Source organism: Gobio gobio (assembly GCF_949357685.1).
Source record: "Gobio gobio genome assembly, chromosome: 23".
Lineage (NCBI taxonomy): Eukaryota > Metazoa > Chordata > Actinopteri > Cypriniformes > Gobionidae > Gobio > Gobio gobio.
This window is the reverse complement of record NC_137119.1, coordinates 17,550,182-17,564,708: the sequence shown is the minus strand read 5'-3', so window position 1 is coordinate 17,564,708 and position 14,527 is coordinate 17,550,182. Positions and strand designations below refer to the sequence as shown.

Here is a 14,527-nt window from a genome sequence, read left to right as displayed (position 1 = left end):
GCGCCCAAGTCCCACCCCCGAAAGTTCGCGAACTTTTAAAAAGTACCACCTCGCAAGCAGGGCCGTTTGGAGGGGGAAATATTTACCCGGAACTTCATTTAGACCCTGGTTCCTGTGGTCGAAACACACCGAGTTCCCCCCCAAAGTTCCTAGTTCCGGGGGAAAGTTCCTGCGGTGGAAACGCGGCTTATGATGGGGTGAGACAGAGGCTAAGAGAGAAAGGAATCAGCAAGCACAGGATCATCTCCCCTGCTCGTCTACTTGTTACACATCAGGAGAAATCAAGGGTGTTTGACACACCAGTGGCAGTGGAAAGCTTCATAGAAGAATTAGACAAAGAATAAAGGTGGGCTCAGTTCAGCTGGACTATTATAGGTCTTGAATGTAGACTGCTTTAAAATAATTCAGAATACATTCCACAAATATCGTTATCCTTTTATTTATTTAATTTTTTTGTAGTGAGGAGGACTGAATTAACAATAACATGTTCAATCGTATTTAAAAAAAAAAATTCCCAATTATTATTTTTTATTTGTAATTTGTAAAATAATGACTCAGTTGTTATTTTTCTATGGAGATGTGAAAATATGCGTTTGCACTTTAATATAATAAGTGAGAATCATTTTACAAACAGGGTTGTGATAATCAATACAGATTAAAGTACCTGATAGTCCCTCACGGTTGTGTGGACCAATCAACACCATAGCTAAGGGGTGTATAGGGGTGGGGGGTTAAATGCAGTAGCATGGACGCTACGGGGGAAAACGGTGTTGTTGTTCAATGTATCTTAGTAATATGGGTTTTGTTCACGATTGTTTATATTTGTAGTTTTTCCTTCTCAGTATTTAAGATCTGTGAGTCTATAAAAACGGATATGCCTCTTAACAGGAAATGTAAAAGATCATGGGGGAGACAGGGAATGTGAATTTTTTAACCTGGAATTGCAGAGGACTGGGTAATATTAAAAAAATAAAGCAGGTGATGGAGAGGATTAAACAATTACAGGCACAAGTGTTTTTTCTTCAGGAGACACACGGTAAAAAGTGAAACAATCAGGATTCGACGGAGATGGCAAGGGCAAGTTTTTGCTGCTTGTCATACTTCTAATGCAAGAGGAGTAATGAGTTTAATTCATAAATCAGTTCCAATACAGGTTCAGAAGGTAACTAAGGATCCATTAGGAAGATATATTATGCTACAATGTATCATCTTTTCAGAAAATATCAATTTAATTAATGTATATGGTCCAAATGATGACAACACAAAAAAAATTAATTTGTTTTTGCTGACTGCTAGTTTGCCTGGATACTATCTTATCGCAGGGGATATGAATTGTGTACTAGATCCTACTAAAGATCGTTCCACAAGGATTGATAAAACGCATACTAAAGCTAGGAAATTGATACAGGAATTTATGAAAGACCTAAATTTATCAGATGCTTGGAGGGATCTTAATCCAACAGCAATATCATATTCATGTTATTCTGGTATGCATCAAACATACTCGCGTATCGATTATTTTCTTAAATGCTTAACAAAATAGCAGACTGTATATATCACAGCATAGTCATCTCTGACCATGCAGCTGTATCCTTATCATACAAAAATACAAAATTCATAAAGAATCCCCCTAAATGGCGCTTTCAGATAGGATGGCTTCAGGATCCAGAATTTATAGAATATTTGAACAAAAAATTTTATCTGTATTTTGAAATTAATAATTCTGAAACATCGGCTGGTATTCGATGGGAAGCATTCAAAGCTTTTATTCGAGGACATATTACTTGTTTTTGTAGCTCAAAAGCCAGGAGGTCTAGACAAGAAATGAAACGATTAGAAGATCAGATAAAAAAATTAGAAAATGAAATTTTCCAGAAAAATATAGACACAGAAGAAGCAAACAAAAAATTATTATTACTCAGGTCCCAATATAATGAATTATCAGCAAGTAAAGCAGCTTCAAAAGTTTTGAGGTTGAAACAAAAATTTTATGAATATGGAGATAAAACAGGACGGTTACTTGCATGGCAAATCCGACAACAACAAACAGAACGTACAATCACAGCAATTGAGAGTTCAACGGGAACTATAGTCGACCCGGAGGAGATCAATGAAGCATTTAGAATTTATTATGAAAAGCTCTATAGTTCAGAGTGCTCATTAAATTTGGTAACACAGATGCAATTTTTAGACAGTTAAAATATACCCCAGATTTCAAATGAAGAAAAGATCACATTAGATGAAGACCTCACATTACAAGAAATTGGAGAAGCAATTGATTCTATGAAATCAGGAAAAGCTGCGGGCTCAGATGGGCTTCCTATAGAAATTTATAAGACGTTTAAAAAAAAAAGCTACTAACCCCCTTTTTGGAAATGATAATAGAGGCGTATCACCAGGGTCGTCTTCCTACATCAATGAGAGGTGCTTTAATCATATTACCAAAACCAGGAAAATCAAACACAAAGTGTGAAAATATGCGGCCAATTAGTTTGTTAAATTCCGATACAAAAATTGTATGTAAAGTTCTAGCCAAGAGATTAGAAGGTATTTAACCAAATTTAATAGGAGAGGATCAAAATGGTTTCATACAACGCAGGCAAGGATTTCATAATGTTCGAAGAGTCCTAAATATTCTTCATGAACAGAGGAGTGAACGAGATACTGCTCTACTATCATTGGACGCTGAGAAGGCCTTTGATAGGGTTGAATGGTCTTATTTGTTTGATTTGTTGTCTAGATTTGGGTTTGGTGAAAGGTATTGTAAGTGGGTTAGATTACTTTATAATAGCCCTACAGCAGAAGTGTTGACAAATAATATAGTTTCAAAACCATTTACTAAATCAAGAGGGTGCAGACAAGGTTCACCCCTTTCTCCTCTGCTCTTTGCCATCTCCATCGAGCCTTTTGCAATAGCAGTAAAAAGACATGTGGAATTAACAGGCATTAAGATTAGACAGATAGAACATAAAATTCCATTATTCGCTGATGATGTCATTCTTTTTCTAAAACATCTGGATACATCAATACATGCTTTAATGGATCTTATTAGTGCATTTGGAGAAATTTCTGGATACAAAATTAATCATTCTAAAAGTTCTATTCTGTATCTGAATGAGATTGACAGACAGCAACTTAGTAGCTGTGCTGCAATCTTCAATGTCGTTGACTGTTTCACATTCCTGGGTGTAAAAATTGTACCAAAATTAGAAAATGTTGTACAAGTAAATTATGATCCACTTGTTGAAAGTGTTAATAGCTCTATAGAAAGATGGATGTCCTTACCCATATCTTTAATTGGCCGAATAAATATCTTAAAAATGAATGTTTTACCAAACTTTTTATATTTATTTCAGAACATTCCCCTGCCTCCCCCTAAATCTCTTTTTCAAAGACTTAAAAAGACATTTACTAAATTCATTTGGAATAACAGATGTTCCAGACTCCGACTGACACTTTTGTACTTGCCATATGAGAGAGGAGGTCTACAGTGTCCTAACCTTCATTGGTATTATTGGGCTGTCCAACTTAGAACAATTATGTTTTATTTTTTATCTCAGGACCACCCACCTTGGGTGGATATAGAATATTCTGCTACCAAATCGGACCTACCTTTAAATTTATATTTATACTCTTCAGAATTTAAAGACCTTAAAAAAAGTGTTTCCAACCCTATAATTATACATAAGATTGCCGTATGGTATGACGTGAACAAATATCTAGGTGTCACCTACCCTTTATCTTGTTTTAGTCCCATTTGGGGCAATAGAAAGTTTAAACCAGGCAGGTTGGATGCAGGTTTCAAGATTTGGGCCAACAAGGGCATCCGTAAGATAGCAGATCTATATGTTAACAATACTCTTATGACATTTGAAGAAATAGTTAATACATACAATATTCCTACAAAACATTTCTTTAAATATTTACAAATAAGAAATTTCATACTCAAATCACAAAATATTTCTCTGGATATGCCAACATTGTCCATCTTAGAAAAAGAAATGACAATAAATTGTTCTAGTCAAGGTTTAATTTCATCATTATACAATATGCTGGTGTCAGGATCAAGGGAATCTTCAGTCTATAAACTGGAAGCCTGGAAATTGGATATCAATGAGGATATTCAGATGGAGGACTGGATGGAAGCATGTAAAAAAAGCTCAATCACAGACAATGAACACACGTCTGAAAATGCTACAATATAAGTGGTTGATGCGGATTTATATAACTCCAGTGGTATTGCATAAATATAATGGAAATGTCCCTGACACTTGCTTAAGATGTAGCAAATTTAAAGGTCCATTATATCATTGCATTTGTGATTGTGAAGAAGTTACGAATTTTTGGAAAGGTGTGAAAGAAATGATAGAGAAGATCCTGGATGTTAACATTCCACTGTCACCTTTACTTTTTTTATTTCATTTACATCCTAAAGAGATCAAGTTAAAAAAGAAAGATTATACATTTATAAATATAGGTATTCTTCAAGCAAAACGGCTTATTTCTTTAAATTGGAAAAGTATTTGTGCTTCAAGTATAGGACGTTGGCTAAAAGAAATGGTAACAAATATGTCAATGGAAAAGATAACTTATATTTTAAGGAATAAATATACAGTTTTTGATGGAGTTTGGGGACCTTTAAGATCATTCTTAAAATATGGTGGAGTTGGAAAGGTGTTAATAGAAGACTAAGAAAAGAGGTAGTATTGAATATCAATGTAAAATACTGAGAAGCTTTGTTGTTGTTGTTGTTTTGTTGTTTTTTGTTCTCATTGTTACAAAGAAAATAAAGGAAAAGAACAGGATTATGAAAAAAATACACTAAAGAAACTAAATAAATAAAAAATAATAAATAATATTAATCCATTAAAGTTACACAAGTTAATCAGTCAAGAGCAGCAAGTGATCGTGTCTTTTTGTAGTTTGAATAATAAATAACTGCTGTCCCTTTAAGACCTGACGCACGAGTGGAATCAAAATACTGTTCCTGTTACTCATTCTTCTGGAATGTTTACGACTTGCTGTTTATGTTAATACTCTCCCAGATGGGCATTGTGAAATTTTGTGTGTGTATTTGACCATAAATAAGCTGGAAAGAGGAGCTAATTTTTGCACTTGTATGTCAGAGGCGGCTTTATTAGGGTATGTGTGTGTGCGCCTCAGATGTGAGCGCGAAATCTGCTGGAATGAGTAGAATTATGTGCAATCCGGTGTGAAATTCAGACCGGTCAGACCAGGAAAATCCAGCAGAACACGCCGACACGTTCTGAGGGTTAACCGGACTGAATTTGCGGGTAGTTGACGTTACAGTTACTGTGCTGTAACTTTGGCTGTTCACTGCATATTCCACAAAAGAACGTGCCATAACGGACATGCTAACATTACATTATCACATCAAGTACTCTCAGTCACTCACGCAAATTCCTAGCTAGCAGCAGTTAATATAAGGTGACCTTATATTATATTCAGATTTCTGAAATGGAAACCATGGACATTTCCTATTTGAGCGGTCAAAATACCACTAAAACCTAATTTGTTATTATATTTTATTTAAAAAACGGGGACAATACATTTTTGAATGTTTTTGTTGTTGTGGGCTCTCTATATTATTATTAACATTAATAATTATTTTGATTTAGTTTGATTATTAGGATTTTTGGTCTGGATTTAATTCAACGCACCCGCAAAAAAAAACAAAAAACAATGAAAACAGTTAATAGTAACCATGGTAAATAACAAGCAGTTCAAAACATTATAACATGACATAACAAAAACACATTACAAAAATAAAACAACGTACAATATTTGTAAATAGTTTTATTTATCTTTTTTAAGATTTTATAATTGTATTTAATTTTTCACAAGTTTATACTATATGAATTACTTTTTTTTATTTATTTTTTATGTTTTGTAACGTTTTAGCTTGAAAATAATTCTTAGTATCCTTAATAGGTCTTGTTATTTAGCATTTTAGGCTTATTTTAAGCAGAAAGTATGTATTCTGCGCATGTATTTTTTACAAGTGTAATTGTTTAGGTTTGTTTATATTTATAGTTCAGATGTGTGGTAGCTAATCACTGCTTTGCGACTGCGGAAATTTTGGGGGGTTCTGCTCCAGCTCTGCTCTTGGTTACGTTCTTCATGAAGTAGTAGTGGCGCGCGCGCGTCCAAGTAGAGTCAGCGTATCTCACAGCGCCATCTGCTGGTGACAATAATCACTACTACACAATTGCTCCTATAACCAGCAGCTGCTGTATTATGGTTGGGCGCTTTTTTGTAATATATCTGCGGGTTGTTTTGAACGAGCTGTAAAACGGGGACATTTCCGAGGACAGCTCGTCGGGGACAGAACACTAAAAACCGGGACTGTCCCTGGAAAACGGGGATGTCTGGTCACCTGAAGTTAATACCATAAACAAATAGGTGCTAACGTGTAACTTTACAGTAGTAGGCTACTTCAGTTAGCTTGAAAAGTCTATGATTTACCTTTCATGTGACTGGAAAGAGCAGACTCGCCCATTGTGAAAAGTTGCAAGTCTTTATTTTAGACTTTACAAGAGGCAACTCGTGGGGTTTGTCCCCGTTTAATCCATAATGCGTATTTGCATCTTCCAGCCAACGTTCAGAAACAACAACATGGGGGCCGGAGTCACACGGAAATAGACTGGCAGATCGCGAGCACAGCAGGTTCATTTTAGGCTCTCTAACATTTTATTTCTCCATTTCATAAACAAACTATTCAGTCAGATGGGCATTTGTTGTGAAAGAAATACAGTTACGATTTCAAGCATTTTATCCAAAATTCAAGCACTTTTCAAACCTTGAAAACACAACATCAAAATTCAAGCATTTTCAAGGATTTCAAGCACCCGTACGAACCCTGGGTGATAGTGAAAAGTTCAGGAAAAATAAGGGCTACTGTCAAATAAAAATAAAGAAAATAAGAACAAATAATCAAACTAAAAGCAATAGCACAAATAAATAAAATAGGGAAAAGGTGCAAATTAAAGAAACAGTGCTTTTAGGTTGGTCTAGCACAGGGGTCTCAAACTCGCGGCCCCCTGGATGATATTTTGTGGCCCCCTTCTTGATATCAAAGTTTAGTGTTAGTGTGGCCCGCGCGATGCTCTGAAAAGCACCTTTTAGCCGAGTCGTTCGTGTGCAGCGATTGCCACGCTTGCTGCCTTTGTGTGTGTGAGAGAGAGAGTTGGCTCGCCCCTCCCTCGTGCAGTATAATTGGTTGACACCGCGTGATTGACAGGAACAGACGAACGAAGCTGATCACACAGTTGAAACGAATGTGGTCTAACCGTCTATGGGTCTAACAGCGCTCGTCAATGTCAAAATGATTGAGATGGCCAATCAAATCAAAGTATGCAGGTTTACGTTCTCTTTTGGCTCGTGCACATTGTCTTTACACACAGACGAGCGCGTCAATCTATCGCTTAATTCCGTTGCTGAGAGAGACTCTATTCTTTCCGGTGAAATCACAAAACAAAATGCAAACGTGTCCATGGTCTTATTATACAATCATTGATGAACATCTTTGAAAAACTATATGAGAGCGGATTAGAACCCGGAACCTATGACACGGTTGACAAAAACTCTACCACCAGACCACTGGGGAATTCGAAAGTCTTCCGTGGATCTATGTCTTTATTCACTCACTCATGCGAAGAATATCGGGACTGATAATATATTTGACGCAAATTAATGCAAATATTGTTTACAAATAGTCCCAAAAAGATAATTTCCCAACTAGAATTAGACCTAGAATTTCGCTCACTGTTCTGTTTGACCTGGTTACGGCCTTGCTGGGAATTAGTCTATTATTTAAAATAAAATTAAAATCATTCATTATTTCATATTACATGATTTAATTTCTATAGGCTATATTTAGTTCAAATTCAGAGGAACAGTTCATGTTCAGAAGAAACATTCATGTTGAAGAACTGTTAATAATAAGGATTGAGAAGATTGGATCAGTTGTGTTTTTTTTTTTTTTTGCAATACTTGAAAGACTGTTTATGTGTAATACTCGATGCGGCCCAGCCTGACCCAGAGTCTACCTCCAGCAGCCCCCAGGTAAAATGAGTTTGAGACCCCTGGTCTAGCAGTAGTTATCAAATGTAAAATAACCAGTGTTGGGAATAACGGCGTTATAGATAAACGGCGTTACTAACGGGATTACTTTTTTCAGTAAGAAGTAATCAAACGAATTACTGTTTCTTCCGTTACAACGCCATTAGCGTTACTGAGGAAAAAAATGTGGCGTTACTATAATTGAGCTCACTGAAGCGGTTTTCATTCGAACAGGCTCTCTGTCAGTCGGACCTGCAACGCGCGAGTGTGTGTGTGTGTGTGTGCGCGCGCGCTAGCCATGCGTGTTGGGGGTTGGGTTGGGTGGTACACATAACTGATGATGATTGGTGGGTGGGAGACAAGGTTGAGGTTGATAGGTTGAGTTCACACACCTTTGAGGCACACGCATGCACAGTCAGCGATGGCAGTCCAACGACTTCAAAGGTAGCTTTCGCAAACTGGAAGTATAAGCGCTACTTTTCCCTCGTTGAGGTGAACGGTAAGAATGTTTATAAACATATAAACATTACATAAATGTAACGTGAAGCTTATGCCCAGGGAGAAAGAGCCTATCCACGTCGGTGGCAAGTAATTCTATTTCTAATCTAATGAAGCCTCACGTCATCACAGCCACAACATTAGTGGCTAAAAACCCAGGTGATAACGTGAGCTCCACTACCAGAGGAGTAGTAAAGAAGTACTGATACTATTTACACAATATTTACACTATAGTAGGTCTACTGATAATATTTACACAATATGTACACTATAGTAGGTCTACTGATAATATTTACAATAATATATTGAATTTGATAGGTGTCTCACATTGTCCCACAGCAACATTACAATAGTGTACATTAATGTACAATGTTTTATAATAATAATTTATTCTATTTAGTGTCCAATTCATTCATTTAACATATTTAATATTGGGGGCATCCAAGTTATTTGACATATTTGAACATTTGAAGAAAAAAAAAAGTAACACATTAGTTACTTTCCCTGGTAATTAGTTACTTTTATAATGATGTAACTCAGTTACTAACTCAGTTACTATTTGTAAGAAGTAAGTAGTAACTATAACTAATTACTTTTTTAAAGTAACGTGCCCAACACTGAAAATAACTGCATATAATCTTCACTAAATAAAAAAAAAGATGAATCCTTATTAAAGTTACAAAAGTTATTCATTTAAAAGCAGTGAGTGATTTCTTTGTCTTTTGTTGTTTGATTAACAATAACAGCAGAAATATTAGGCTGCTGTCACTTTATATACTAATATACATGGTTGACTTTCTTGACTGTTAACGTTCTTTTTTTAGACATATCCGGCTATGTTTACACCCCTAGGCACCATTATGGCATTAATCAATTATTTATTTCATTCAATTATTTAAGCCAAAAAAAATCGTCAGAATGGAGGGGGCCCATAATTAATGTAAGAGCTGCTGTGTAGATGAATTAAACTCATTCCATAATGGATGACCTTTACACAAATATTGAACTGAACTGCTTTACAGCAGAATTTAACTCATTGCATCATTGATCCTTATTTACCGGTTTATCACTGTAAAGCTGCTTTGAAATTATCTGTATTATAAAAAACACTATTTAAATAAAGGACTTAACTTGACTTGATACATCATAGTTATTAGTACCTCTGTAGGGTGGAATATCAGGTTGTCAATTCGGAAATCGCCATGAACAAGGGACACTTCATTGTCACTGGTTGGCAGGTTGTGGCTCAGCCAATCACAAAGTTTATCCATGGCTGGTATCTCTTTGTGGGCAGAGGCTTTGTACTGCTTTGTCCAAGTGGACACCTGAAAACAAGACATCATTTCAAAAATTATTTTCTTGCTTGTTCAAAAGATGATAATATATAGTATAATATAGACTATAGAATATAATAATAGTCTGAATTTAAAATTTAGATTTCAGCTCTATACCTAATGTCTGATAATGTATTTATCTCACCTGTCTTTTACAATAACCTGACCCCTTCCCGTATCCCAGGAGGCCGAGCGTATCAACGTCCAGAGAGTGAAGTTTGGCTAGAGTCTCCACTGCAGCCACATATAAAGCTGTTCGCTCAGCCGCACTGACCCCTGGGAGCCTTAAGTCCCTGAATATACGTCCCTGATGTGCAGACATAAATATACAGAATAACATCACCTCTGATGTTCCTCCATTTTTAAACCATTCAAAACTACACAGACTAAAAAAGTGAGGGGAAAAAAACAATCAAGGCTGCCCTCTTCTGGCAGAGTGCATGATTTGAACTGCTCGAGCTTCTGAGAGAAGAGAGAAATTAGAGAAATGTTGGACCAATGTGGCTATATTTAACTCAGATTTGGTCCAACATTGTAACAACATAAATAAAATTTTCAGTCAAGGTCACTTCCACTGGGTAAGAGTACCTGTACATGCTCCATGATGTAGAACTCTGTGCCGATGACACGGGTATCTGTGCAGTACATCACAGGATGAGGAACAGGAAAGCCAACAGAATACAGAGCCTTTTGAACAGCATACTCTCTATCTACCTGCACACACAAAATCACACAAATGATCATGTTTTATGATGATATTAATATTATACATCATTAATGTTTTATCTTTAAACAAAAAAATACTTCAACAGAAATTAAAACATTATAATGCACAGTAAGGACAACAGTTTATTTCTGCTGCAAGCGGACACTGAATATAATTAGTAAGAAAAAAATCTTAAGACCTGTTGGTTTCTGTGTTATTTTAGTATTATTTATATATTGGTATATTATTTATCAACATTTTAAAATATTTTTTATTTTTTATATAATTTAATTTTAATTTTAGTTAATGTTTCAGTGATTGTAATTTTGATTTGTGCTTGAGTTATTTTATTAGTCTTGCTTCTTTAAGTATTTCAATTCAACTTTCACTTGTCATTTTAAACACATTTCTCATTTTAACTTTTTCATCTAATATTTTTTATTTCAGCATTATTTCAATTAATGAAAATTATTTTTAATAGTTTTAGTTAGTTATGAAACTGTTTAGAGATCCATCTGTCTCAACCAAAATGAACCCAATAAAGAAATTGTAACCAATACGAATATAAAACGATAGCAAATAATATTTGTATGGCAGCAGATATTAGAATCTATATCTATACTGTTTTGCATTTTAAACAAAAATACCATTCAAGTTAGTTGAAAAACGTAACGAAATACAAAACATTGATAACTGTTAAGTAACCTAACCTGGCACAGAAAAATTGTAAAGCATTTAACGTTACTGAGGAAAAAAAATAGTATTCTTTGGTTCTATCTCCCTCTACTGATTAACTTCTAGCATACAATTGTGTTGCGTTGTCAAGTAAAATCACTGGTGTCAAAGTCCTTTCTGCATGTTCACAACAGCGTTTATTGACCCAACTAAGCTGTATTAAACTCAGCCTTACAAATATTCGATAAATATGCATCAGTTATCCTGCTTTTATACGTTGATATAATATTGAACAGCAGTAGCCTACCTTATGAGCTCCAGGCAGAAGTTCTCCTGAAGGTTTCTTTCTGAGCACATAACGCTTGTCAGCAGTCTCAATGTAAAACGTTGGGTTGGACTGACCAGCTCTATTCAAAACAAATAAATAAAATAAAATACAATGACAAACAAACAAACAAACAAAGCGTGGGTTCTGATTGCATGAGTTGCATCTAATGGAGATGTGTTGGGCAATTTCTTACATGTACTGCTGCACAGTTAAAGTTCTGTTGCCTGAAAAGCTGTCAAGTTTCCCTGATAAATATATTTTTAAGTTGTTGGTGTCAAATCGATGTTCTGGACGGACAGGGGTGGTTTGGCGATCCATGATGACATTAGCCTAAATGATTATGAAATTGAGAAATAAAGTTCACGACTCAAACTGTTGCGGAAGATTTCAAAATAAAAGTCATCAACTAATAGAGGAAACAAAAATCATAAAAGTCCCATTTATGAAAAGTGTAATATTCTGTAGTGCAGCAGAATATGGAGCCGGAGATAAACTGTACAATTTACATGTCTTTATTAACAGATGTTTATACGGGAACACACAAGTTGGATCTGACGAGGCTGACTCCAGTTCCTTTTTCGCCAGCTCCTTATTCGCCAAACTATCCGTTCCACCTTAAAAATGTTAAATGGTTGTTAACCCCGCCCCCATTGCGTTTGGCTCTGTTTTTTTAAAGGAACAGTAGTACCAGAAATATGAGTTTGACATTAGAGGTTGTCTTTTTTGGATAGGGCAGCATTTTCATTAAAAATTCTAATTCTAGTTCAATGTACTTTTGTATTTAATCTCTATTTCTTACTAAATGTCTTGTCTTTTAAAAAATAAAGAGGAACATAATGTCTTAAACTGAGATTTAATGTTATGTCATAATGTACTTCATTCTAACAGGTTTATGTTTATATATATATATATACACATACATATATATACACACACATAAACATTTATATACACACACATAAACATTTATATAGGTGGCATTACTTTATTTTTTCACAAGTTCTAAACAAAATCGAGCACATAGAGGTAAATTAATTCTCAAAAGAAATCCACATTACAGCATTTTCTGATGTGTAGTTGTTGAAAGATGAACCCCAGAACATGCATCTCCATGCAACTATATGAGTCGACAAAGCATAAAAGAGGTGTCATTATTTAATTATTATAAAAGTTCTCAAAAAATTGAGCACGTAGAGGTATAGATAAATGTATTATCTACAGAAATTCTGCATCACAACATTTTCTGATGTGTAGTTGTTGAAATATGACCCCCAGAACATGCATCTCCATGCAACTATATGAGTCGACAAAGCATAATAGAGGTGTCATTATTTAATTATTATAAAAGTTCTCAAGAAAAACACAACATAGAGGTATAGAGAAGTGTATTATCTAAAGATATTCAGCATCACAACATTTTCTGATGTGTAATTTTTGAAATATGACCCCCAGAACATGCACCTTCATGCAACTATATGAGTCGACAAAGCATAATAGAGGTGTCATTATTTAATTATTATAAAAGTTCTCAAGAAAAACACAACGAAGAGGTATAGAGAAGTGTATTATCTAAAGATATTCTGCATCACAACATTTTCTGATGTGTAGTTGTTGAAATATGACCCCCAGAACATGCATCTCAATGCAACTATATGAGTCGACAAAGCATAATAGAGGTGTCATTATTTAATTATTATAAATGTTCTCAAAAAATTGAGCACGTAGAGGTATAGATAAATGTATTATCTAAAGAAATTTTGCATTACAACATTTTCTGATGTGTAGTTGTTGAAAGATGAACCCCAGAACATGCACCTCCATGCAACTATATGAGTCGACAAAGCATAATAGAGGTGTCATTATTTAATTATTATAAAAGTTCTCAAGAAAAACACAATGTAGAGGTATAGAGGAGTGTATTATCTAAAGATATTCTGCATCACAACATTTTCTGATGTGTAGTTGTTGAAAGATGAACCCCAGAACATGTATCTCCATGCAACTATATGAGTCAACAAAGCATAAAAGAGGTGTCATTATTTAATTATTATAAAAGTTCTCAAAGAATTGAGCACATAGAGGTATAGATAAATGTATTGTATAATAATTAAATAATGACACCTCTATTATGCTTTGTCGACTCATATAGTTGCATGGAGGTGCATGTTCTGGGGGTCATATTTCAACAACTACACATCAGAAAATGTTGTGATGCAGAACATCTTTAGATAATAGATTTATCTATACCTCTACGTGCTCAATTTTTTGAGAACTTGTATAATAATTAAATAATGACACCCCCATTATGCTTTGTTGACTCATATAGTTGCATGGAGATGCATGTTCTGGGGTTCATCTTTCAACAACTACACATCAGAAAATGTTGTAATGCAAAATTTCTTTAGATAATACACTCCTCTATACCTCTACATTGTGTTTTTCTTGAGAACTTTTATAATAATTAAATAATGACACCTCTATTATGCTTTGTTGACTCATATAGTTGCATGGAGGTGCATGTTCTGGGGGTCATATTTCAACAACTACACATCAGAAAATGTTGTAATGCAAAATTTCTTTAGATAATACACTCCTCTATACCTCTACATTGTGTTTTTCTTGAGAACTTTTATAATAATTAAATAATGACACCTCTATTATGCTTTGTCGACTCATATAGTTGCATGGAGGTGCATGTTCTGGGGTTCATCTTTCAACAACTACACATCAGAAAATGTTGTAATGCAAAATTTCTTTAGATAATACATTTATCTATACCTCTACGTGCTCAATTTTTTGAGAACATTTATAATAATTAAATAATGACACCTCTATTATGCTTTGTCGACTCATATAGTTGCATGGAGATGCATGTTCTGGGGGTCATATTTCAACAACTACACA

The 14,527-nt window shown here is 34.8% G+C and overlaps 1 protein-coding gene across 3 annotated transcripts in view; it reads right to left on the bottom strand.

Annotated features, from left to right (window-relative positions):
- acad11 (acyl-CoA dehydrogenase family, member 11) overlaps positions 1-12,006 on the bottom strand; it is a 128,261-nt gene extending 116,255 nt beyond the window's left edge. For all 3 annotated transcript variants that reach the window (XM_079806171.1, XM_079806172.1, XM_079806173.1), the window contains exons 1-5: positions 11,817-12,006; positions 11,603-11,702; positions 10,503-10,628; positions 10,060-10,221; positions 9,741-9,905 (exon numbers count right to left, since the gene is read on the bottom strand). In XM_079806171.1, the coding sequence (XP_079662297.1) occupies positions 9,741-9,905; positions 10,060-10,221; positions 10,503-10,628; positions 11,603-11,702; positions 11,817-11,941 (678 nt within the window). In that variant the 5' untranslated portion in view covers positions 11,942-12,006. The remainder of the gene's footprint in view (positions 1-9,740; positions 9,906-10,059; positions 10,222-10,502; positions 10,629-11,602; positions 11,703-11,816) is intronic.
- Positions 12,007-14,527: the final 2,521 nt, after the last annotated feature.